Source organism: Gadus macrocephalus, chromosome 2 (assembly GCF_031168955.1).
Source record: "Gadus macrocephalus chromosome 2, ASM3116895v1".
NCBI lineage: Eukaryota > Metazoa > Chordata > Actinopteri > Gadiformes > Gadidae > Gadus > Gadus macrocephalus.
In genome coordinates, this window is record NC_082383.1 from 6,073,540 (window position 1) to 6,098,099 (window position 24,560).

General features: G+C 45.5%; 4 protein-coding genes across 6 annotated transcripts; 2 read left to right on the forward strand and 2 right to left on the reverse strand.

Annotated features, from left to right (window-relative positions):
• Window positions 1-929: 929 nt before the first annotated feature.
• Window positions 930-4,283, reverse strand: vac14 (vac14 homolog (S. cerevisiae)). Its single transcript, XM_060036767.1, has one exon. It carries the CDS (start codon window positions 4,091-4,093, stop codon window positions 1,697-1,699), a length of 2,397 nt encoding a protein of 798 aa, XP_059892750.1. The 5' UTR covers window positions 4,094-4,283; the 3' UTR covers window positions 930-1,696.
• A 1,035-nt stretch (window positions 4,284-5,318) lies between these two features.
• LOC132474405 (zinc finger protein 84) lies at window positions 5,319-11,152 on the reverse strand. Its single transcript, XM_060075072.1, has 8 exons — window positions 10,467-11,152; window positions 10,294-10,363; window positions 10,096-10,207; window positions 9,167-9,987; window positions 8,217-8,562; window positions 7,555-7,691; window positions 6,542-6,647; window positions 5,319-6,440 (listed from the first exon to the last, which is right to left on the reverse strand). Exons 1-8 carry the CDS (start codon window positions 10,760-10,762, stop codon window positions 5,797-5,799), a joined length of 2,532 nt encoding a protein of 843 aa, XP_059931055.1. The 5' UTR covers window positions 10,763-11,152; the 3' UTR covers window positions 5,319-5,796.
• On the forward strand, window positions 10,473-15,011 carry pgls (6-phosphogluconolactonase). 3 transcript variants are annotated; one of them, XM_060036831.1, is made up of 6 exons: window positions 10,473-10,607; window positions 12,137-12,418; window positions 12,540-12,646; window positions 12,751-12,856; window positions 14,167-14,307; window positions 14,579-15,011. In XM_060036831.1, exons 2-6 carry the CDS (start codon window positions 12,155-12,157, stop codon window positions 14,723-14,725), a joined length of 765 nt encoding a protein of 254 aa, XP_059892814.1. In that variant the 5' UTR covers window positions 10,473-10,607; window positions 12,137-12,154; the 3' UTR covers window positions 14,726-15,011. The 3 variants fall into 3 exon arrangements, with proteins under 3 accessions (XP_059892814.1, XP_059892806.1, XP_059892820.1); XM_060036823.1 differs by lacking the exon at window positions 10,473-10,607 and adding an exon at window positions 11,463-11,681; XM_060036837.1 differs by lacking the exon at window positions 10,473-10,607 and adding an exon at window positions 11,472-11,681 and having other exon boundaries at window positions 12,540-12,647; window positions 12,755-12,856.
• A 133-nt stretch (window positions 15,012-15,144) lies between these two features.
• Window positions 15,145-24,133, forward strand: colgalt1a (collagen beta(1-O)galactosyltransferase 1a). Its single transcript, XM_060036801.1, has 12 exons — window positions 15,145-15,544; window positions 17,680-17,790; window positions 17,924-18,041; window positions 18,757-18,891; window positions 19,436-19,640; window positions 20,129-20,248; window positions 20,386-20,462; window positions 20,598-20,704; window positions 20,863-20,995; window positions 21,184-21,311; window positions 21,837-22,043; window positions 22,532-24,133. Exons 1-12 carry the CDS (start codon window positions 15,324-15,326, stop codon window positions 22,797-22,799), a joined length of 1,830 nt encoding a protein of 609 aa, XP_059892784.1. The 5' UTR covers window positions 15,145-15,323; the 3' UTR covers window positions 22,800-24,133.
• Window positions 24,134-24,560: the final 427 nt, after the last annotated feature.

Here is a 24,560-nt window from a genome sequence, read left to right on the forward strand (position 1 = left end):
AGGGATAAAAGTGTCAATTGCACGTCTTCCATGGCATACCATGTGTTGTGCTGTGTAATGCCTGGCATGCATGAGTCCCGGATTATAAATAAACGCCACACGCAGAATAAAGCCCAGGGGGCCGCCTGGGACCTGTTTTGAGCGGCACACGAATGAAATTAGAGACCAAAGTGAGGGTCAAATATTTGAACTTGAGGAATGAGAATAGAGAACTGAGGACCATGAAACACGGTGCTTTAGGAGGGGGAACATTTGTATGTCTTTCTATTGATCATACAAATAGATATCATACATACATGATGCAATAATTGGCAGATCATGGGAAAAATAAATAGCAGAATTGGTAGGTATAAATAGAAAGACAGGTTTATTTGGGTTAGGGTCAGTGGACCTGGGTTGAACTTTAGCTGCTGGCCGTAGCAACAAGGTTAATTTAGCTTTGGCTAGCAGCTCTATTTTTAAATGTGTCTAATGACTATTTTCCATTTTCAACATCATCAAGAGTCAAGCATGTGTTACATAAGCAAACACAATAAAAGGTTATTTTCCTTTTCTGTATTCACATTGCTCTTTTCCATTTTGACATTTAAAGCCTGAGTGATTGTATTAATTTTTTGGAATGGGTTTGTTGTTCAGTTATCACCAAAATCAAAACTATAACAATTGTTTTCACGTTCAGTGGAGTCCAGTTATAGTGTTTATAAAGTTTGTGTTTGTTAACTTGTTCGTTTTTCGGTTTAACTATGTTTATTTCAATTTGGTGTTTGTAACTATGACATATGTATTCTGTATAAGTCTATTGACTTTATAAAGATGTAGGCCTACTTGCATTTAAAATAAAAAGATGTAATATAAACATATATACAGTGAACATTGTATAGATTGATCCTCACTCGTCACAAAAATAATATGAAATAGTACTATGGATGTTTACTATGTTATATAGGTCTAGATTTTATTCATCATGTTATAATGGGAATCCGATTTTTCCACAATACAATTTATTTGGGTATAATGAAAAGGAATGATAATGCACATGATTTTCTTTCTCAAAAAACATGACAGACATGTGTAAAATGTTCCATATATAATTATGTGTAACAAAAAAGCAACAAAACATGTGGCATTGTTTCCCTAAAGACAAACAGCAACCGATGGCTGTGACAACAAACCAATGCAATCCTGTGCACACAAAGTTTCCTTCATATACAAGTTAATAATGTAGTCAATCTTGTTGGCAAATACAATACCAATTTAATTCCTACCCAGGTGCCAAGAGGCTGAAGTAAAATGTTGTTTATACAGAGCTGAAAATTCCAGATAATCCACAAATCCGTAAAAAAAACATAATAAAGTGAGACGGGAATGTACTGCACAACATTGCAAGGCATATACACATAATTGTACGATTATGTGCGTACGTACATCAATCAACGTTTAAGGTGCCTTCTCACGTTGACCATTTAAAGTTTAAATACATAATGTACGAGTGCTTGTTCTCACCTACAAAAGTACAACTATTTCTTAAATTCTTGATTTTCGTCAGTTTTAAGTTATACAGCAAAAAAATTTTGGCCACGGAAGCATGTTTAAAAAAAAAAACCTCTGCTCTACTTAAGTCAACCAATTTCTTGCAATTACTTTAGTCATAGCTCATCCGTAACAGAGTTTGCTACAAGACGCCATAGTAATCACATTAGCTTCCTGTCGGAGAGGTCGTGGCGCGGCCCGAGCGCTGGTGCCTGACCTCCAGGTGCTTGCTCTGGACCCGGTCAAAGTGCTCCAGCAGCTCGCGGTAGTCCATCGGCGCGTGGGAGGCCCGCCGGGCAGCCACCTGCTGCGCGCGGGGCTCCGCCGACGCGGAGTCGTCCGCCGTCCTCAGGAGCTCGGGGTTGGGCACGCAGCGCAGGCGGTGGGACAGCAGCTGGAAGGCCTGGCTCTGGGGCAGCAGCATCAGCAGGCCGTACAGCGCCTTGATCAGGTAGGGGTTGTTCTCCACGTCCAGCAGCTGCAGCCGCAGGTAGGTGAAGATGGGGCTCTCGATGAGCTGCACCAGCTTGTCCACCTCCATCAGGAAGTCCACAGACACCTCCAGGTCGCCGAACTTCTGGATGAGGTCGTAGGCGTGCCGGTAGTTCTGCGTGAGGAAGCACAGCGACACCGTGGCCACCGGGTTGTGGCACCAGGACCGGTACAGGCAGCAGAACAGGGCGCAGCTCTCCTGGGTGTGCAGGTCCTTGAGCTGGTTGCGGAGCTGGAAGAGCTCGGCCGAGGTCAGCAGGATGGTGTTGAGCGTCTGCACCATGGTGGAGGCGAACTTCAGGTCCTCCTCCTTCAGCAGGATGTCCGCCATGGAGTGGAAGATGTTCTCGGCGTGGAGCAGCAGACACAGCTGCCGGATGATGAAGCCGCCCCGGTTCTCCAGGAGCTTCCTCTCCAGGCTGAAGCGCCGCAGCAGGTTGATCATGAACTTGTAGAAGTAGGAGTTCATGCTGGGGGTGGACGGCGACGCGTCCACCGCTTTGGAGCCCCCGCTGGGCGTGAGGTATCCCGGCGTGGCCCCCGCCGCCGCCGCCGAGGGCACCCTGAGCTCCAGCCGCTGATCACCGCCGTCACAAGAAGCCGACGAGTCCGCCTGACCGGCGGGGGACGAGGCGATCTCCGCCAGCACCTCCAGGTCCTTCAGGATGACCTCGTCCGACTCGTCCGACAGGGTCTTCAGCAGCATGGGGAACAGGCTGTCCGTGTGCCGGAACATCTTCCTCGGCGTCTTGATGTACAGGTGGTACAGCCATTTTAACACGGCGATCCGCGTCATCATGCCGGTGGAGGAGTCGTGGAGGTGGCGGTCCAGCACCTGAACGATGCCGTCCAGGTCCAGGGATACGTGAGGCCGGTCGGTGCTCGTCTGGGAGAAGAAGCTGATGCTACTGAGGGCTCCGGATTCCTGGGAGGCGTCCAGCAGGTCGCTGCTGTCCCCCTCTGCCTTGGGCTGGTCCTTGTGCGGCGGCGATCCAGTGGCCGTCTTGTTCTCCTCTTCCTCCTCCTCCTCCTCCTCCTCCTCGTCATCCTCCGGGGTGATCAGCTTCATGAGGCTGTGGTTGCAGGCACTCGCCGCCTCTTTGGTGGACTTCTTGCGGTCGTCGTAGGAGAGGCAGGGCAGCACCGCCGTGAGGATGCCGGAGGAGTACGGGAGCAGCACCCTCCCTGAGAGCGTGATGAACTCCCTCATCCAGGTCATGGACGTCAGCTGGATCAGGTCGTTGGTGATTTTGGTCTCGTCGACGACCTGGCAGTGGATCACCAGAATATTGGCCATCTCAGCAAATTTGACACTGGATGGGGTCTTCTTGATCTCTTTGAGGAACTCCCCAAGGACCATCTCACACATCCGCCGGATCTCCTTGCTGTTGTCTCCCAGGATCTGGAACAACCCGTCGAGGATCTCTGGGAGGTAATCCAAGAGGTGGATATCTGGCACAGACTCCAGGACCAGTATCCAAGAAATTATGAATTGACGTGCATATTGGTTGTTGGAGTAGATCCTCTCTCTCAAAAGTGGTACAAACGCTACTAAGTCAAATTTGTTACTCTCCGTCACTATATCCTTTAGCAATCTATCCAGGAGTTCAGATCCACTCTTCACATTGGGGTCGGGATCCGCTGCCAGTTTGCTCAGGCCATCAAAAAGCAGGTTAAAATGAGGCAGTACAGCTCCTCTCGCTACCTTGACAATGTTGTAAAGGGCCTCGCAGGCATAGTATCGCAGACGACTGTCGGAATCATTGAAGCATGTCAGCACGGGTTCAATCAGTTCCTTCAAATACAGACCCGAGTCCTTACCGAGAGCAATGGAGCAGGCTGCCAGCCCAATGAGACCTCCTTTGCGACTGTGAGGATGCTGTGACAGTGCAAACTCCGAGGCTAGTATTTGGATCACGTGCCTGATCTGAGTCGAGTTGTTCTGGGCCACAAACTCACGGACCAGCTTTTCGATCTCTAATGCGGCGACTTTCCTCTTTTCATACAGTTTATCATTCAGTGCTCTGACTATATTGGGCGTCAAAGGGGAAAAGTCCTTTTCCGTGTTCATATTTCCAAGTTGCGATTACGCTGCACTCCGGCTGAATAGCGATGATGGCAAGCAGGTGGAATGCCTTTAATCGCCTTTAAAATATATGTTGGTCTTATGACCGAACCTAAAGTACTTCGATAACGGTAAGCAGCTGACTCTTTACTTCCTCCGGAAGTAGCGTTTAGATTGTAACTTTTATTTTGGTCCCCTTCCTTCCTTCACAACAGTTCCATCTCGCAAAATAACTGTTCCGGCCGTCTATGAAAACCTATTTGGCAGAGCTATTTAGAGGGTCTCTCTCTCTCTCTCTATGTATATTCATAAATCATTTTTCCCATAGAGCAGAGCATATATAATATATCGGCTCTGATCTATGGGTTTTGCTTTCTAAAGTAGTAACACCTTTCCATTGTTGTTTGAAGCAACATACATCGATCGTTTAATCTAAAAAGGTTGAGAGCAGTTGCACCGCCATGTACAAATATAAGGATGTAATCTCTTTAAATGTATGAATAGGCTATATAAAACTGTTAGAACGTCATGGCTGTCGTCTTGCATGGTCGGCGCCGCCTCCGCCGTCGTAGTGTGTAAAACAATTTTGCAAGTCGCTTTTGATAAAAGCGTTTTCAAAATGCCTCAAATGTGATTGTAAATGTCATTCATCTCACATATTTAATGTATAATTGTTCATAACATGTAACTAATAATAACACTAGGAGCCTACTAATAATAACCAAAATTTTTATAAAAACAGTATTTTTTTATTTATTTTTTGCCTTTTCTATTTGGTATTTTGGAAGTTTGTACATTACATTATTTCTGTATTTATTTATTTTAAGAAGACATTGTATGCAAACATTACTATTAAACAATGGTGCAAGCTATACTGATTTTTCTTTTTTTTGAATGACGAAGGAAATCTATTAAATAGGGGAAGACGAGAAAATTAGAGAAAATTCTGAAATTAAATTAGATAGATTACACTAAGAATTTAGATATGGTTTACTAACATCAAATAGGTTTTTGTTAAATCATCCATTTTTGCTCACTCACTCTTGTGGCAAAACATTGTAGTATTTCCTTATATACGACTTGTAAATGAGAACATTTGTCTTTAACCTGGGGAGAAACAATTACCTGCTTTATATTGGCTACAGACAAAAACAAATAACAACCTATTATTTTCTTCAACTACGTTGTTATATATATGTATATGTGTGACCATGAATTCCAGACTCAGGGGTGTCAAAACAAAAAAGGTTTTATTATTTAAATGTAGACATATAACTAATCTAACATCACAAGTGTAACACATTTTATTGTGTTTCGGTTTGAGGACTCTGAATAGGAATTGGCAGTGTAAACGTGATATAATGCCTTCTTCTGGGTGCATCAATACAATATCAATCATAGAACACTCATTACTCTCATATATTAAGATACATACACTTCAATAACACATGCTATACTACTATATAGTTAGCTCAATAGTTCAATACTATATAGTTGCAAAACTTTTAGTGACGTGTGGGTACACTTCTCAGAAATTCGGTTTTGGGTCAGTTCAAATATTTATATTTCTGAATAATCAGGGGATTTCTCCCAGATGGTATAGCTACAGAGGAGGTAGGGGGGGGGGGGGGGGAGAGAGGCGCGTTTATGATGCTCTTTTCTGATCCCCCTTACAGCTCATGTCTTACAAACGGCAGCTTTTAATTAGATCAATTAAAACACTGGTGATGATTAAAACCGTACTTGTACGCATAACTCTTCCCACAATCAACACAGCTATAGGGCTTTTCTCCCGTATGTGTCCGTAAGTGGATGTTCAAGGAGCTCTTCTGGGAAAAGCTTTTGCCACATTGCTGGCAACTGTAAGGCTTTTCCCCGGAATGCACTCGCTGGTGTAGTTTCAGATACGTTTTTTGAGCGAACCTCTTCCCACAAACGGGGCAACTGAAGGGCTTCTCGCCAGAGTGTCTCCGGATGTGTACTTTCAAACTGCTGAGATAGTTGAATATCTTCCCGCAGAACAGGCACTCAAAGGTTTTCAGTGGCTTCCTAACCCGCTGGTCCACAGCCAATTGTTTACCCGCGTTGGCGTTGTTGTTGGCGTTGCTGTGGGCATTGTTCATACAGTCGGAGTATTCCCCGGTGGCTTGGGAAGGGTTTGTGTTGTCGACAAAGGTGCTCAGCCCAGAGTCTGCAATCAGATGCTCTATGAGCGGCACGGAGGGCTGTGTGCCTGGTTGCTGCTGCGTCTGGCTGTTGGCGTTCATGGTGAAGTTGTGCAAGTCTCTCGCGTGAAGGCGAAGCTCGTTGGGGACGGTTCTGTGAAGGGAGCTCTCCTCGAACGTAGGCCCGCCTGTGAAGATGGACGCGGCACACGCTTCAATAAGTACATATGATTACAGCAATGGTTCTGATTTCGTTTTTTTCGGGGGGGGTTTATCAAGAGGAACATACTTTTTCTGTGATCCCTGGTTCTCATCTGTTGGCCGATTGGCTGGTCATCGTATGCCTCCTCTTTCACAAATATTAGGTCGGGATCACTGTCTATCAGGTTTATTGCCTGCAATGCACAGAAAAATAACACAATAGTTATTAGTAGACGGATAAAAATATGGTACTGCTGAGAAAACAAATATAATTGTTTGCACATTTTGGAATCACAGTAGTATAGTTGTTGTTATACACAGTGATCGGCTACTTAATAATAGCTGGACTTATTATTCTTTGCTATTAAACACAGCCAGTAACAATAATGACCATCAATAACTTCAGTGAGTGCAGCGCTGAGTGTTCGCTGGTCAGTAGAGATCATAAAGGTATAGAAGGGTGAGCACCAGCAGTTGTTAGATTCGTCTGCGCCATTTACGTCTGGGAACATTAGGATTCTTTTTGGACGAATGCAAAGCCAAAATAAAAGTGGCCGATCAATGTGCGATCGTCTTCGATCGATGCACATTATACTAGTAGGTGCACATCAAACATGTATAGCCGTTGATGGCGAAACCATCCAAATGTATTTTTGGCCAGTGCGAGGCTCGCATGGGATAAACCTAAACATAAACACACTGATTTACTCTCCATATAGCCTTCAGCCAAAATTTTACCACCACGACATCGATATAAGGATGAAGATATAAAAAACCTATGGGACAACTCATTATCACACCGTCTATACTCTTTCATGTTAGGGCAGACAAGGAACGGGGCATTTGCTGACATATTGAGTCCATCCTGAGGTTTATAAATTTGCCAAACCCAAACTTACCCCTGTTTCTTAGGGGAAAATATGGTACCGAACCGAAAACAGCGACCAAAAACCGTAAACCGAACCAAACCGTTGATCACTCGAACAGCTACACCCATGGTAGATCAATATAACAGGCCCATATAAGTAATATATGCAAATGACTGCAATTGATATTATTAATTACATCATTGTTATAAAGGGGCCCATTGTAATTAAGTACCTGTGGTAACACTTCTCTGGTGGCAGAAGCTTCCATTCTCTCTTTCCTTTCCGTGGCAACTCTTTCTTCTCTCCATAGGTCACTGCACCAGTCCTTTCCAAAAATGCCTTCAATCGTTGGGGGATGCTGTTGCTGCTCTATATAAACGAGAAATGTGTGTAAATCTTCAGCTTGCAGTGAAGAAACAATGAATTCGTTTGAGTAAGCTACCCTACTGTGGAGAAAGAATATGTTCTTGATGGCATTATGTATAGGTGTTATTTATTTAAGGTCCTTTTGATACAACATTGTGCAACACTAGTACAAGGTGGCCGAGTATTAATTAAATATGTTTGTATTTGTGAGTGTGTGTGTGTGTGTGTGTGTGTGTGTGTGTGTGTGTGTGTGTGTGTGTGTGTGTGTGTGTGTGTGTGTGTGTGTTTATATTATGCTTGATTGAGAAGTTAATTCTTCTCAAAGTAAAACTAGTCGTCTAATCAAATTTTGATCGATTAGATCCACTATCCATCAGATCAACCGTTGTAATGTGTAAAAGGAAAAACATCGACATGTACCCGGGGTTGCTGAGGCCGTTCTGGGGGTTGCCAGCCCCATGGATGTAAATTAAGAATGGCCACCCCCACCTCTGTCGCCCTGTAGCTTACACACTGTTCAATACCTACCTTGTACACGTTTTTCCAGGCCATGAGTCCCACTCGGTCGATGGTCAAGAGTGTCGTTTGGATAGTGCTGTGTTTCTCTGGCTGCCCTCAGTTGAATCTCAAGTGAATAGCATTTCTTTTTTAATGCATCGTTTTCACTCTTCTGTTGCGATATCTCTGTGTGGAGGACGGCGGAGCAGTCATCGGCAAGCTTGCTTATTTCAACTAAGGCTGCGTTGGTCAGTTGTTCCAAAATAGTGGCCAGATTAGTTCTGAAACTTCTGTTAGTGGTGTCGCACATCATGTTGACAAATTCGCTGTATAATATTTTTTGAGGGGAAATCCTGCAGATCGAGCGGACCCAACGTTACTTCTGAAACAACTGACTGGCAGAAGCCTGCTGCCGCAAGGGATTGTGGGAAAGATGCTATGTGTAGGACTGGTCTATGGGATGTATTCTAAGAACGGACTGGTCGATGATTAGGCTATTTTCGTCTTCGTTCTAACCATCGGTAACTTGATGAGACCATGCATCGGTAGCACTTGATAACATTTGCATGATAGTATTCTCCATAGACGCCAAATGGCCTTTCAATACAATTTGCATATAGGATATAGTTATAAATCATATTTGTATATGTATATGTGTGTTTATTATTGTGTAATAATCTTAATGTATTTTGTCTTTCATATTCATTATTTTCTAATCAATTATTTGTCATTTTGTGTACATTTTGTAGTTCACAAAATATGACAACATTATTAATATGTTATTACAATATGAATATATTTGTCAACAGGTTCAATAATAAACTTCATAATTATCAGAATGTGAAGGTGAGTGAGGGGAAACAATAACATTCACACACAATGTCCTTTTGATACATCACAAAAAGAAGACATCCAAAGTGTAGAACCAAATTAATTTATTTTCGGTCAAATGTGATTGAGCGTGTAACGCTGACAAATTAAAATTGAGTGACAGAAATGTGTGTGGTGGTGGTTGTGGTGGTGTTGGTTGGTCCTAATCCAACAGGGCGACCATGTCTGGCTATCGATTCCCCGTTATACGAGTGTCCGTCCACCACGTCCGCGTGCACGGCCAGGTGCTTTTTGAGATTACAATTCTTGGTGAACCCTTTACCACACTGACCACAGACAAACGGCTTCTCCCCGGTGTGCGTGCGCTGGTGCATGTCCAGGGTGCACTTCTGGATGAAGCCCTTGCCGCAGATGGGACAGCCGTACGGCTTCTCTCCGGTGTGGGTGCGTTGGTGCGTGTACAGGTGGCCCTTCTGCGCGTAACGCTTCCCACATAGCGTGCACCTGAAAGGCTTCTCCCCGGTGTGGCTCCGCTGGTGGATCTCCAGCTGGCTGAAACAGCGGAAGCTCTTTCCGCACTGAGCGCAACCAAACCTCTTGGCCATCTCAGAGTTCCACAGCAGTCCCTGGATCCTTGTGCTCTTGGCTGGGGCAAGGCTCCTGGCCGGGCCCAGGCCCTTGGAGGCCGCATTCCGGCAAACTAGTGTCCTCCCACTAGTGTCCATTTTGTTGTTATTGTTGTTGTTGTGTGAGGCAGGTGTTGGCCTAAGCAAGGGGTTCTGATCGCATGGGGTTTCCTGGAACCCTGCTGGTGCAGCCGCATTGGATGAGGCAAGAGTCTGGGTGATGGAAAAGCAGGGAATGAACAGTTGTACACTTGACGCTGATTTTGGATGAATTGGAACATCTGACCACCTCTTCTCAGGTTGGGTTTGCAGTTCTGCTTCTCCTGTTGAAAGTAACAAATTATCTAAATGCAATATATAAAATAATTGCAAACCTGACTTGTTTACCATTTCACACTTTTGTCAATTTTACATTCCACACTTTTGCTTATTTTATATATCAGGTTACTCACTTGTATCGGTTTCTAGTTCTTGCTGTGTACTTAATTCAGAGGTCTGCTCTTCGGGTGGCTCCTCTTTAATTACGCTGATTACAGGCTGTTCTTTTGATTTGTCTGTGAACCGCTGGGAGGAAACACATGACATGGTCTGCTGACTAAACAGAGGCCTATCGTAAATCAGAGTGGTACCAACTAAATAGTAAAACTTACTTGATGAAAGCTTTCTTCATCTTCATTAGTTGTCTCAGTGGAGGGACATATGCTTTCCTGTAAACTTTCACTAGAGTACAGGAGGCAAACCAATGTTGCAGTTAACGTGCCGTTATTGCAAGGTGTTATAGTGTAGTAGTATATGTGGATTTAATGTTGTTGGATCTTCCTACCTTTTTATTGGTTGGATTGTAGCGCCACCATCTAATTCGCCGCAAGTTATTTCTGAATCCCGTGTGATTGATCGTCCCGCGGTGTCCTGCCGGTGTCCTTGGGCAATCCAAAGCAGCTTCTCCATCAACTGCAATTTCTCTGTGAGTGATGCGATTTCATTTCGTCCCCGATTAATCTCTATTTTTAGCATCTTTGATTCGATCTGGACTAGTTTACCTATTTCCAATACAGCCGTTTTGGATAACGCATCCATGATAGAGACAAGCTGTGAGTTAAAAGAGAAATTTGTCGACATGATAAAATCGTAACAGTTAGTAGCCTATATAAGAAGAGGGTTGTTACACTGCAATTACTGTCGGATGAAGCAGTCCTGTTATTGATATAAAGTATATTTGTTAGAATAGGCTACACTGCGATAGGACAATGTCCTACTTGAAGTAGAGCTTGCGTTTAGTGCCAATTGTCAAAAAAGCCATCGTTTCCATCTATCGGAGCGGAGGAGAATCGCAAATATAGCCTAGGACCTAAATAGTAGGAACCTTGTCGCTACCAAACAGCAACAAACTCTCCTCAACGCAAAGGCATGCGGCTCCATCACTGGCTCAATACAACCCATTGCTGTCAAACCACGTGGCATTGAATTGATGAGGTGATTACCGACTAACTGATAATTATATCCTATGTTGTTATCTGAACGGTGGCCTGGGATTAATTTATTATAACCATAAACTGATCGGACGTATCCTAGGATCGGACGTAGGACGTCGTCCTTTTAGGTTTCTCGTGTTTTGAGGTTAACACATAACGATAATAAATTAATTTTAACAACCGAGACCTATGGCCTCTATAGACCTGCTTAAAACACCGACACCTGCACCGACTTTATGTGGCCATGAGAGAGCGCAGCGGCGCAATAGTTTCAACAAGTTAATGCTTGTACAATACAGGTTGGCGGCGACCCCACTGGCTTTAAACGTCCGACTCCTTCGACTAGAAATACTGTTATACGAAAGCCTTGTTCTTATTCCCAAGTTTTTCAAGCAAATAAATTGTTGTTATTTATTTTACTTATTCAATTGTCTCACAGCGCTTCGTCATTTGAATCCCCTATATGATTGGCTAATGGAAGTAGATCCAGGAAGCAGAATAGTCTATTCGATTTGCCGACAGATATTTCCAGCATTCAGCTTACTCCAACCAGGATTTATCAGCAGGTATTCCTTATTTCTATGGGAACTAGTTTATAAGTGTGAGATTGTTCGTCCTGTTGCATCAGCATGCGTTTTATGTGTTGAGAATGAAAGAATCAGGCTTTACCGCATCTTCAGTTTGACATTTATACATACTAGATGCACGTCATGCACGATAGGTGCATGAATGGAGTTTGTAGAATCCATTTGTTTATAACAGTGGATGTTGATAGAGCGTCCACTTAAACCACAGCCACATTGTATTTGACTAATAACGTTAAGATGAAACAGGTACGGTATTATACATTAATGTTGAGAGCACAGGGGTATTCTGTTGCAAAATAAGCTGTTGCAAAATCCTTTCCGAGATCTACTTCCTTGTGTGTTGAACGTTTTGCTGTAACACACCATAACCATTTCCCTTTACTCAGACTTTAACCCAACTAGGTAGAAGACTCACCTATTTATTCCATCTGCAGGAAGCAGAGCGGTTCGCAATGGCAGCCAGAAGAGTTGTGGTGTTCCCATCCTCAGCCGAGCTCGGCCCAGTGCTGGCTGAGCTCGTGTCATCTCGGGCAGGGAAGGCCATTGCATCGCGTGGTCGCTTCACCCTGGGTCTCTCAGGTGGCAGCCTGGTGTCCATGCTGAGCAAGGAGCTGCCCGCTCTGCCCAACCTGGACTGCAGCAAGTGGGTGGTCGGGTTTTGTGATGAGCGGCTGGTCCCTTCCAATGACCCAGAGAGCACCTATGGGCTTTACAAGGTAAAGCCCGATGTTTAAATGTGTCATGTTTCACTCGAATGATATACACAGCATAGCACTGAATCTAAAAACAATTGGTGTGTGTGTGTGTGTGCGTGTGCGTGTGCGTGCGTCGGATCAGAATCAACTGTTCACCAAGATCAACATCCCAGAGACTGCGATCCTGTCCATCGACTCTTCGCTGCCAGTGAATGAGTGTGCGGAGGATTATGCTCGTAAACTGAAGGAGGTACGGCTGCAAACATCATTTTTTCCAATTGTCTCGTACCTGTCAACTGTATTATTGTCCGTAGACTTGGTGACACAGTAGTGCTCTGGATCTATTGAACACGGCAGGTGTTCCCCGGAAACGACAAGCCCGTGTTTGACATGCTGCTGCTGGGAATGGGCCCAGACGGCCACACCTGCTCCCTCTTCCCAGGCCATCCTCTTCTGGAGGTGAGAACGATGCTCAGCAACACTGTTGTGAATGTGGCTCGGTAAATTCAAGGATTCCTGCGCACAGTTCCAGTCCAATTATCCCACTGTCGGGATACGAAACTATAGAGAAGGTGTACCTCGATGTGAATGCAGATAAAAAAAAACTCTCACGAGTGCTTAGTTTTGGCTCCAAATGAAGGGATAATGAGTACATGCATGTTTAAAGAGGCACGTTACAGTGTGCACTTTTCTCCAAAGCTGCCCGTTCAAAACCGGTCATTCTGGAACCGTCGACTGGAACGAGATGCCCTTCTGCCAGTGTGCAGCTAACCTCAACCCTAGCATTAAGCATGGCCCTGTGACGGCCTGCTCGTTGCTTTCTAAACCTGCAGCACATTTAAAGTCTCCATTTGACTTCAACTCGTATTTTGCTAATGATATATCCAATTGGAACATAAGTGAACAAAACTAACTCCAAATGTAACCTATTTCTGTATGTTTATAAACACTTTTGGATGGATATTTCCCAAAATATGAAAATGCATGTTTAACCATGACTAACATAGTTATTCTGTTTTCAGAGGGGGAATAAAACAGCATTTGAAGTCGAATCTCAAATGTCTTTCAATGCGAGCCTACATGTGAAACAGATTGCATTGCCCACCTATTCATTAAGGCCCTACCACCCATTGGCTGTGACTCCTTGCTGTGGTTCCTGATTATGTGCCATTTCACAACAATATGTATAATCTCTGCCCTTCTCAGTCACTCCCTTTCACTTGCCACAAAGACATTCTTTGGCCTTGCGAGTGCATGTCTCTCATTATGGGTGCGCATAACACATTTATGAACAAAATGTTGTCTTCTATCACTGGAGAATGGCTTCGTTAGATACATGTTTCAGTTTGTGTGGTGCTTTTCATGCTTCCATTTTGGTGGCAGCAAACGGCTCAAGAGCTATTCAAACTATTCCATATTCGGGTCATCTTGATCTGCAGACATTGGGGATTGACCAGGGCGGGGGGGGGGGGGGGGGGGAACAAACAACGGTGGGCCTCTTCAGAACTAATTTACACATTATTTTAATTCAAAAATGTTTTTGTTTTTTTACAAACCTTAATTTTTGGTGCCCCCTCAGGTACTTGGTGCCCTACGCACTCTGCGCACTCTGCGTATAGGGAGCGGCGGGCCTGGGTTTGACCCTGGCAACGTTCGCCGGGGTCTTAAACAAAGCTATGGGATCTACACTATACGGACCCTGTGGATTATATGAGAGAATTGTTGAGGGAGGTTCCCGGTCATTTGCGTTGCATTCTCCCCTATTTCAGGAAACTGCGAGGATCGTGGCCCCCATCAGCGACTCCCCCAAGCCCCCCCCACAACGCGTCACCATGACCCTTCCCGCGGTGAACTCGGCGCTCTGTGTGGTGTTCGTGTCGACGGGTGGCAGCAAGGCGCCCGTGTTGAAGGTAACTCGTTGTGTAACTAACTGTGTAACAATTTGTAACGCTGTTACTTGGAGGTATGCATCAGTATGGTTGTGATTTACATTATTCGTCCAAGCGACGGAAAGAGATATTAAGTTTGTTTATTACAGAGAATCAGATGGAAACACTGTCCAAATTCGTGTTTATACAGTGCGTAAACATGTGTTTAGACAGTGATTATACACAGGATTAAAATCACTGACAGGCGATAAGCAATGGGGACATTCAGCCTCTCTTTTCTTTTTGTTCACAGGAAGTGCTGGAGGGGCGGGAAGGCCCAGCGTTCCCCGCAGCCCGGGTTTTGCCAACTGAAGGAGAGCTCTTCTGGCTCATCGATGGCCCGGCTGCTGCTGACCTGACGATCACCGTAGAGAAGCCTGGATCAGGCGCACGGCTTTAGGGTTTGCTCCTTTGCTACCTGGAGGACTGAGACAGAATGTACATTTTGTTAAATATGCAAGTTGTAACAAACAAAGTGTCAAAGTCCGTCTCTAGGAGAGAATGTGTGTGTGTGTGTGTGTGTGTGTGTGTGTGTGTGTGTGTGTGTGTGTGTGTGTGTGTGTGTGTGTGTGTGTGTGTGTGTGTGTGTGTGTGTGTGTGTGTGTGTGTGTGTGTGTGTGTGTTCTAATCATTGGTCGAAAGCTGGTCTGAACTGAAAAAAATCATTAAAAGTTTTGAAGAACGTGCAGTTGTGTATATTTTAAAAAAAAATCACTAAATCAAGATCGTTCATGTTCTTTTGGCAGGTCTAATTGTATAATTACAGTTGCTAATCAAACTGCACTGGGCTCCAAAGTCCATCCCCTTTAAGAGTACATCGGGACGTCCCCTTTAAAGTACAACTTGGCGGTGTTGTCACATCCGAGGGCTGCAGAGAATATTAGCGTTATAGCGATGGTCTTGTGAGCCTAGAAAGGGTACATTTGGAAGCTATATCCTTAGCTACAAGACTTCAGACACATCTTTCTATCATTTATTTTTCCTGGTGTATTTTGGCAATGCACCGCTTTATTTCTCTGTACGGCGCTCTGATCTTCGCATACCTAGCGTGCAGACCATCTTGGGGATATTTTCCAGAGGAACGATGGAGCCCCGAATCTCCAATTCTGGCACCGCGGGTTCTTATCGCCCTCATATGCCGGAACGCAGAGCATTCTCTGCCTTACTTCCTAGGGGGTATCGAACGTCTTAACTACCCGAAGGACCGTCTAGCTGTATGGTAAGTCCTGAAGTGGATAACTACAACCGATCTACGTGCAGAGTAACGGTACCGATGTTAGTCACAACCACATCTCTTGGTTACTGACACGTAGTGGAATAATTTCCAGTAGGGGGGGAAAGCCTATTATAATGCTGTGCGTTGCCGTTAGGTCTCGTCGATCTAACTTTAATGTAGCGCTTAGTTAATGCTGTCATGTGCAGTCAACTCTTCCCTCTACGTTCTACTTCATATATTTCGTCCTGACAAGTGTTGGATTCAAATGAATAGACTTTTAGATCCATGAATTAACGCCTGGGACTAAATATGGTGGGACTAAATATGTTGCAACCCCCGGCCATGTAAAGTCACAGCGATGAGCTCTCACGCAGACACTGCGTACAGCAAGCCCCGTATGCCTCTATGTGTATACGTGGAGGGCAGATGGTGGGGACCATTGTATATAGCCAGAAGGGGTGCTAATGAAACTTTTTCAAAGATGGGGATCTCTTCCATTGCCCACTTCTCAGTGTAGAAGAGTCCTAGCTTCCACCAAGTTTCCACTCACACACACACCCATATCTCATTGGGCGCTATAGTTCGACACTGTTCAACTGCATTGGTAAATCAGTGTTAGGGTTCTCCATATAGGCTCAGTAGAGCCTAACCAATCCGTTTGTATATGACCCTAACCCATTTTAAATGGATAGGAGTTTTACCTTTTTATAATCATTTGAATAATTTAAATAGGATACCATATGAAGAGGATTCATCAAGTATGCACGAGTGTTGAAAGGAATGTCTGGAATGGTATTTGGTTGTATGCACACAAATGTTAAAAGAGAGGAACCTTGGCACTTCCTTAACTTCCTCAATGCACAGCACCTGTGAGCTGCAAGACGTCCCCTGAGGCAAGTAAGGCAGTAGAATTTTAATGCACCCGTGGATACCAGCCATAGACCTATTCAAACAACCAAATGTTGAAAGCTTGATGGAGGGCGATGGATTAAATGAGATTAAGTCTTTGACATAGTTTTTTTGTTGCGTCCAATTTCCCATATTTATCTCAGTTTTACTTGTTTATTCCTAATACGTTTGTTTTACACAAAAAGAGGTTCTATAGGTGAAACCACACCAGCACACATAGCTGTGGGCTTTCCGAGGGACAAATGTAAACGACTGTCACATCTCGTAAACATTGCACGCTGAGGTCTTCACCAAACCATTTGGAATGCATACCATTTGCTTCTGTAAACACATGCACACACTGCATGCATGCATGCCTGCATCCTTTTAAGTTAACACATGGAATAGCAATGCAAAAACAGATTCTCTAGCGAGAGAGAGAGTCAAGCACGTGGCAGAAGACGGCTGTGCGGGCAGCCGGGCACGAACCGGTCAGGGGAGACTGGCGTTTGGATAGCCGGGAGCGAGGGGATAGATGGTTTAGTGGGCAGCTGCAGTGTTCTCACGGGCTGATGTGACATCAGCAGCGGGGAGAACCTGACTTGGCTGTCTGCCATCCATAGAAAGGCTACAGACTCCTGTATATAGAGGGGGAGAGACAGAGATTTTGTCGAGTTGTAACATGATTCCCCCGCCCCTTCCTCTTCCACATAGACCGAGAGAGCCAGGCGAATGGAATGAGAAGAGCCCAACATGTGGCTTGATTTAGAATCCACACGGCATTCAATCGAATGTGCCCGTCTGCCCAGGGCTGTGTTGACGCACTGCGCACATGTACACACATCCTGCCTTCTTTGTTTTCCTGTTCCCCGTCCTCAGATAACTGCAGACCCGGCAGTTTTGACTTCTCCTAATGTCATTTGGATCATTGCCAAGAAGTAGATCATATCCCCCTAGAATTAAGACAACCAGAAGTGCCACAGCGGGATAAAAGTGTATTTTTGTCTAGGCGTGTCCTCCTGGGAGACACAGATGATAAACTATCACAAAGCCCACTGAGAACTATTGTTCTTTGAGCCTCGTGGTTTATTCTTTCAATCGGTTCAAGTCTCAACTCGAATCCGGTCTGGCTTCAGCGCTATAGTAACACCATGCATGCAAGTCTCTTACTGCCGGCCCCCTTAATGTGTAGCTCAAAGCCTACTTTCCTGGTATTGATGGAGATGACTTTTGTTTTTTTCACGCGACAGGGTTGCAACGGATCACAACGAAGACAACACCACGTCCATCCTCCGAGACTGGCTCACCACGGTCCAGAACCTCTACCACTATGTGGAATGGAGGCCGAAGGAGCAGCCCAGGTCAGTTCCCGCGAGTCTAGCGTTACATGAGAGTTTGACACGGATCCTATGGCGACAATGCCAGGTGTTGACGTTCCCCTTTGTGTCGGTGTGTCTGTTTTGTGTTTTTGTTTGTTTGTTGTTGTTTTTTTAGTGAGTATCCGGACGGGGACAGTCCGAAGCAGTGGACCAACCTACGCTACGCCCACGTGATGAAGCTGCGCCAAGCAGCGCTGGACTCGGCCAGGGAGATGTGGGCCGACTACTTCTTGGTGTGTGTGTGTGTGTGTGTGTGTGTGTGTGTGTGTGTGTGTGTGTGTGTGTGTGTGTGTGTGTGTGTGTGTGTGTGTGTGTGTGTGTGTGTGTGTGTGTGTGTGTGTGTGTGTGTGTGCATGTGTGGGTCTGTGTGTGTGTGTGTGTGTTTGTCTGTGAGTGCCTTTTTGTCTGTCTGTGTGTGAGTGTCTGTGTGCGTGTGTGTGGGAGGGGGGTGGGGGGGGGGGGAACATTTTGCACATTATAACAGATGGGGCTGTCTAGGGCTGATGGAGAACGGGCACAGAGGCAGGGTTTGGTTCTTCTTGGGTTACTTTCATTACAATGGCGCGGTTCTGATGAATGCTCAGGTCCGTGGCTCTTTGCAACTTGTGCAATTTTATCTCTCTGAATGGGTGTCCTGACCGCCTTTGTTCACTGCTTTTGATTCAAGTTTCAAGCAGAGGCCAGCAGTTCAAGGAGAGGCCAGTAAAACTCGCTACAAAGCTCAACTCAAAATAAACCCTCAAACTGTTAATGTAATCCCGTTTTTCTATTTCGTAAGCTCAAGCATTATTGTTAATATCAGCAGAGACCATATGTTCTTTCAATCATACCACTTTCTTTAGACATCCAAAGACTATTGTATTCAGTTTGTTTCTACTCAAATCAGCTTTTCTTTTGAAAAAGAAAACTTTCTCAAACTATTGTTTTTTTTTTCCTTTCTGGTTTTAGGCCGTGGATTGTGACAACCTCCTCATCAATCCGGAAGTCCTGTGGAAGCTCATCGAAGAGGACAAGACCATCGTTGCGCCAATGCTGGAATCGCGCGCTGCCTATTCCAACTTCTGGTGTGGTATGACATCCCAGGTACTGTGTGTGTTTGGTCAAGCGTATTAGTTCATGTCCATCGGGGTCATTTAATGAGAAAAGGCGGGCAGGATTGTATAGTGACCAGCGTCTTCGAATGCTAATCCGAAACGAAGTGTGTTCGACAGCCAACGTCTGCTGCCTACCTGTAGGCATTCTCAATGCAAGAAGCCTTAACCTCTTGCACGCTGCTAAATAACCTGTATCTGAATTCACTCATCTTTGATGAGATATTAGAATTCTCGGCTGTTTTTGGTCCCACTCCTGTCAGAGTAGAAACAGGAGGTAGAGCAGGTCGGCTGGTAACCGCCAGGTTGCTAGTTCGATCCCCGGCTCCTCCTCGGGGATCGAGTGTCGAGGTGTCCCTGAGCGAGGCACCTAACCCTAAGTGCTCCCGACGAGCTCGCTGTCGCCTTGCATGGCTGACACCGCCGTCGGTGTGTGAGTGTGTGCATGAACGGTGAAGGTTTGGGCAATATTGTAAAGCGCTTTGGGTGAAAGCGCTATATAAATGCAGTCCATTTAACCATTTACCCTCTTGCAGGGTTATTATAAACGCACGCCGGCCTACATTCCCATAAGGAAGCAGCAGCGGAGGGGTTGCTTCGCCGTGCCCATGGTCCACTCCACCTTCCTGATCGACCTGAGGAAGGAGGCGTCCAGGCAGCTGGCCTTCCACCCGCCGCACCCGGACTACAGCTGGGCCTTCGACGACATCATCGTGTTCGCCTTCTCCGCCCGCATGGCAGGTATGGGGGATTCGTCCGTTAATGTGTTATGCCATGCTGATCACATGTTTACTTCCGACGTTGTTTATCGGATGGGTATGTTGTACCATGTTTATCACCTGTTTCTGTTCGACTGTGTATATCCTTGTTTATGTTAATGTTAGGCCTTGGTTATCACATGTTATTGTTAGATGTGAATCATATATTTATCTGAGGCCTTGGTTATCGTTATCGTTTTTGTTATGCCTTGTTTTCCCCTTTGTTTCTGTTTGATGTTTATCACATGTTAGACATTGTTATGAACGGTCCACCTTGTGTGTCTCGGTTGGACCATGTTTATGTTTGACACACTACATATGTACATTACTTGTTATTGGTACTTATACCAAAATTTGAAGTATCTATTAATGAACTGCAGTTCCCCTGAAAAAGCCCCCTTTGGGTGCTGTTCGCCTTGAGTTAACTTGTGACTAAAGAAACAAAAAACAAATGACATTTTCTCTTTGCAGATGTACAAATGTTTGTATGTAACCAAGAGACCTTCGGTTACTTCCCGGTTCCGTTACGGGCTCACAATTCACTGAAGGACGAGGCGGATAGTTTCTTGCATTCCTTGCTGGAGGTTAATGGTGAGTTGGCACGCATTTGACCCCACGGGGGCTTCCATAGATGCAGTCTTGTTCTCAACGCTTTCGTGTTACTTCTGTCTCCCAGCATGCATTTCTGTTGACCCTTTCTGTGTTCATCTTCCCCTCTCACTACATAGTGCGACACCCCCCAGTGATGCCCTCGAAATACATTCCTCCCCCCACTAAACAGCCAGACAAACTGGGCTTTGACGAGGTGAGTAAAGTGGGGGCTTTGTGAAGATGAACACTGAACAAATGCCGAGAGTTTGTCACTTTCTTTGCAGAATGTCGCCATCTACTGGCGAGTGTCTGGGCTGACATGTGCTGGTTTGTTGTGCTGTGTGTGCAGGTGTTCATGATAAACTTGAAGAAGAGGACAGACCGCCGAGAACGCATGCTGAGGACGCTGTACGAGCAGGAAATCGCATCAAAGGTTATCGAAGCCGTGGATGGAAAGTACGTTTTCTTTTCAAGTTTCTTACTTATTGTAAGTCGCTTTAGATAAAAGCGTCTGCTATGTGCTTAAATGAGATTTATTTTTCATGTTTCCGTCTTTACCATTCTGCTTTATTTCCCCTCCTGATGTTGTATGTTCTCCCTCCTGTCTGTCACAGAGCCATGAACATCAGTGAGATCAATGCGATGGGCATCCACATGCTTCCTGGGTACAGTGACCCCTACCACGGCCGTCCACTGACCAAGGGAGAGCTGGGCTGCTTCCTCTCCCACTACAAGATCTGGCAAGAGGTGCAAGACCAAAAAGCCTATCACATTACCCCTCAAAAAGTATCCCAATCATTCTCAATGAAATGATGGCTCCTATGCACTCTGTCAAAATCGATTTGTAGTTTTTGTTTAATTCTGGTTGGATGCGTTCACTGCCCTCATTGGCGCTCGCTGACGGAGCCCCGTCGTGTGTCGTGTCTGGCCCCTAGATCGTGGATCGAGGTCTGCAGACGTCCCTGGTGATCGAGGACGACCTCCGCTTCGAGATCTTCTTCAAACGGCGCCTGAAGAACTTGATGATCGAGGTGGACAGGGAAGGACTGCGCTGGGACCTCATGTCAGTGATTAGCAAATCATCCTGGGGATTCTTATTTTTTTAGAAACGTCTTTTAACATATTCAGACATGCTTATTAGTAAGCAGTGACGAAGTTAAAGGTGACATATTATACCACTGGGTAGGCTGGTAGACTGATCTATCCAGAACACATCTAGGCGGACGCGAACACTTGTGATGTAAGAAGAGGCCGATTTTCAAAACGGCTTGTAATGGCTTTTCACATTCACCCCCGGTGGTATAATATGTCACCTTTTAAGGTGCATTGCAACACGGTGATGTTAACCACCCTTTGGCCCAGACTAGAGAATCAGGCCGGAGCTGGTCTCTGCAGTTTGAGTTAAGGGGACATAACTCTCGATGCCTGAAGGGGCTAGAGCAGCATGTGAGCTCGTTCAAACGTCAATTAGTTTTTTACGAGTCACCGGGGAAAACTCCAAACTCCGCCCACTGGGGAATTTTCCATTCCTCCGCCCATCAGCGTTCACGTTGTTTCCCCTTTCCACCCCCGTTCTCTTTTCAAACAGCTACATCGGACGGAAGCGTATGCAGGTGGACCGCCCGGAGAAGTCGGTGCCTAATATTCATAACCTGGTGGAGGCGGACTACTCCTATTGGACGCTGGGCTACATGATGTCGCTGGAGGGGGCCATGAAGCTGCTAAAAGCCGAGCCGCTGAAGAGGATGCTGCCCGTGGACGAGTTCCTGCCCATCATGTTCAACAAACACCCTGTGTAGGCTTTGTCTTGTGTGATCTTCAACATAGTAATTATGCCATTTTGACACTGTGACAAAAATAGACAGAAATAAGCCCGTCATTTAGAGAAATAGGTGTCAGATCCTATGTTTTTTGCCGGTCTCTGCCTCCACGTTTGTGAACGTTCTACTTTGCTCCGAACTCAAGGCGCAGTCTTTTCGTGACGTCCAGGTGCCTTTTCCGAGGCATTACGACGTCACGACGTGTGGATGTGTGGAGATCACTCACATCTCTCTCTCTCTCTCTCTCTCTCTCTCTCTCTCTCTCTCTCTCTCTCTCTCTCTCTCTCTCTCTCTCTCTCTCTCTCTCTCTCTCTCTCTCTCTCTCTCTCTCTCTCTCTCGTTCTCTCTCTCTCTCGTTCTCTCTCTCTCTCTGTCTGTCTGTCTGTCTCTCGTTCTCTCTCTCTCTCTCGTTCTCTCTCTCGTTCTCGTTCTCTCTTGTTCTCCCTCTCTTTCCCCCAACCAGCTCGGAGTACATGGAGGAGTTTGAGAACCGCGACCTGAGGGCGTTCTCCGCCGAGCCCCTGCTGGTCTTCCCGTCCCACTACACGGGCGACCCGGGCTACATCAGCGACACGGAGACCTCCACCGTGTGGGACAACGAGAAGGTGCGCACCGACTGGGACCGCGCCCGCTCCGGCAAGACCAAGGAGCAGGCGGCCATCAGCACAGAGGCCCAGAACTCGGACGTCCTGCAGTCCCCTCTGGACAGCACCGCCAGGGAGGAGCTATGAGGAGGAGGAGCTATGAGGAGGAGGAGCTATGAGGAGGAGGAGCTATGAGGAGGAGGAGCTCTCGAGCAGGGGGCTTCTGTTTGTTAGTTTTATGGTACTCCGTTTTTATTGTTTTTATTTTTTAATCCTGTTATCTTCCTTTGTTTTTTACGCCCCCAGCTCATGGATTGCGGCATTCGTGTTCCTTGTATGGGCGGGGAGGGGGGGGGGGGGGGGTGCCTTAATTTAATTTCAATACGCGACTAGAAGTAAGAGCAAAAAAAGAAAGAGGTTAGTGGCTGGCTGTATTTCTTCTTTTATTTGGTCAACTTTGAGGCGTAACTTCATAATGGCACTAGACTTGCCGTTTGTAATGGCATTTGCAGTACCCGTCATGTCTGTCATACAGAGTAGAGCCTGAACATTAGCCGACGTTATACTTAATGAACCTTACCAGATGAATAAATCTGCACGCCTCATGCATATTTTCTTTAAATCCAGGCGTTGAATTTATGAATTTCGTCATTCATTTCATTCAGCAGAATCAAAATGGAAGAGTGCAGTAGAGAAGTGTTTTGTTTATATAAATGTGTTAATCTAGATGTATTGCAAGGGCTTTGTCCAAAGAGATTGAGTGTGAAAATGTTGCATGTTTCAGTTCATTTGTTTTTTTTACTATCCTGTAAACCTTTTTTTTTTTAATTTGGTTTTATTTCCAGAACACAATTTCCAACATGAGATTGCATTTAAGAACCGCTTTTAAGAACCGCTTTCGAACAAGACATCGTTTTACAGCGCAATTTGATCCGACAATTAACGACTCACTCATTAACAGCATTATAGTGGCATGCATGACTCCGTAGTGCTGTCCCCACTTGTTTGCTGTTTGGGTGTTCCGACGGACGCCAGGCTGCAGCCCGTGGCCACGGTGGTTCCAGCCCAGACCGATCTCGTGTGTCCACACCGCACCGTGGTCTGGGAGGAGTAGGATCCAAAGCAGTGTTTAAAGTTCCCACAAAAGAGGCCTTCTCGGCCACGTGTTAGCCATTCTGGCCTTTCACCCGAGTCGCATTCTCTCTGCGCGTCGGTTGAAAGTGAGTTTGAGAAGGGAAACATCACGATATTCAGGTCGCAAAAGCATTGTCAAAAGTGAAGTGATTGTTGTTTTTTTAACGTTATGCCCATTCTCAAGTTATGGATCATGTTATTTACTTAGACGGAAATACACAATCGTTCTATGTTGGAGGTGGCTACTGATGCATGAACTGAGTGGGAGTGTTTGACAATGGGAATCCTATGCAATAGAAGACTGCGATTGTGCCTTTTTAAAAGAATAAAATATTTTGTTTTAAGAAGTGTGAATGTGTCCCTCACTAGATTTTTATTAATGAATTGCATAGCGGACAGTGGTATGGAAGTTTGACTATTGGTACTCTGTTGCACTGCAACATGCAATTGTGCACGCAGTTAGCACTTCAACTAACCTGTGTGTCACCAACACTATGGCATACACAACGCCAAGTATTTTAACTCAATTCTTCCAATCCATTTCGTATCACCTTTGCATCGCAAGCCCTACGGTTTTTAAACTCACTGCTCGTAACACCTAAATGTTGACTAATTGTGTCTGCGTCATCTTCTGCAGCACCAACCAGGTAGCTTGCGCAGATCTTTCAGTAGACATGGAGGCCGCAAGCAAACCTTGCGTCAGGTGAGCAAGTTCATTGAATATGAAACCTCTTAAACTGTGCACCGGCATGACCTTTGCTCCGACAATTCAAA

Bases quoted from the DNA above. Each gene is read 5' to 3' on its own strand.
- vac14 (XM_060036767.1), bottom strand. From the start codon at position 4,093: ATGAACACGGAAAAGGACTTTTCCCCTTTGACGCCCAATATAGTCAGA.
- LOC132474405 (XM_060075072.1), bottom strand. From the start codon at position 10,762: ATGTCGACAAATTTCTCTTTTAACTCACAGCTTGTCTCTATCATGGAT. The intron at 9,988-10,095 runs GTGAGTAACCTG...TATTGCATTTAG, and splicing joins AGAACTAGAAACCGATACAA to ATAATTTGTTACTTTCAACA. The intron at 7,692-8,216 runs GTAGGTATTGAA...TCGTTTATATAG, and splicing joins CCTGGAAAAACGTGTACAAG to AGCAGCAACAGCATCCCCCA.
- pgls (XM_060036831.1), top strand. From the start codon at position 12,155: ATGGCAGCCAGAAGAGTTGTGGTGTTCCCATCCTCAGCCGAGCTCGGC. The intron at 12,647-12,750 runs GGTACGGCTGCA...CTATTGAACACG, and splicing joins TATGCTCGTAAACTGAAGGA to GCAGGTGTTCCCCGGAAACG. The intron at 14,308-14,578 runs GTAACTCGTTGT...TTTTGTTCACAG, and splicing joins GCAAGGCGCCCGTGTTGAAG to GAAGTGCTGGAGGGGCGGGA.
- colgalt1a (XM_060036801.1), top strand. From the start codon at position 15,324: ATGCACCGCTTTATTTCTCTGTACGGCGCTCTGATCTTCGCATACCTA. The intron at 18,042-18,756 runs GTGTGTGTGTGT...TTCTGGTTTTAG, and splicing joins TGTGGGCCGACTACTTCTTG to GCCGTGGATTGTGACAACCT. The intron at 20,463-20,597 runs GTGAGTAAAGTG...CTGTGTGTGCAG, and splicing joins ACAAACTGGGCTTTGACGAG to GTGTTCATGATAAACTTGAA.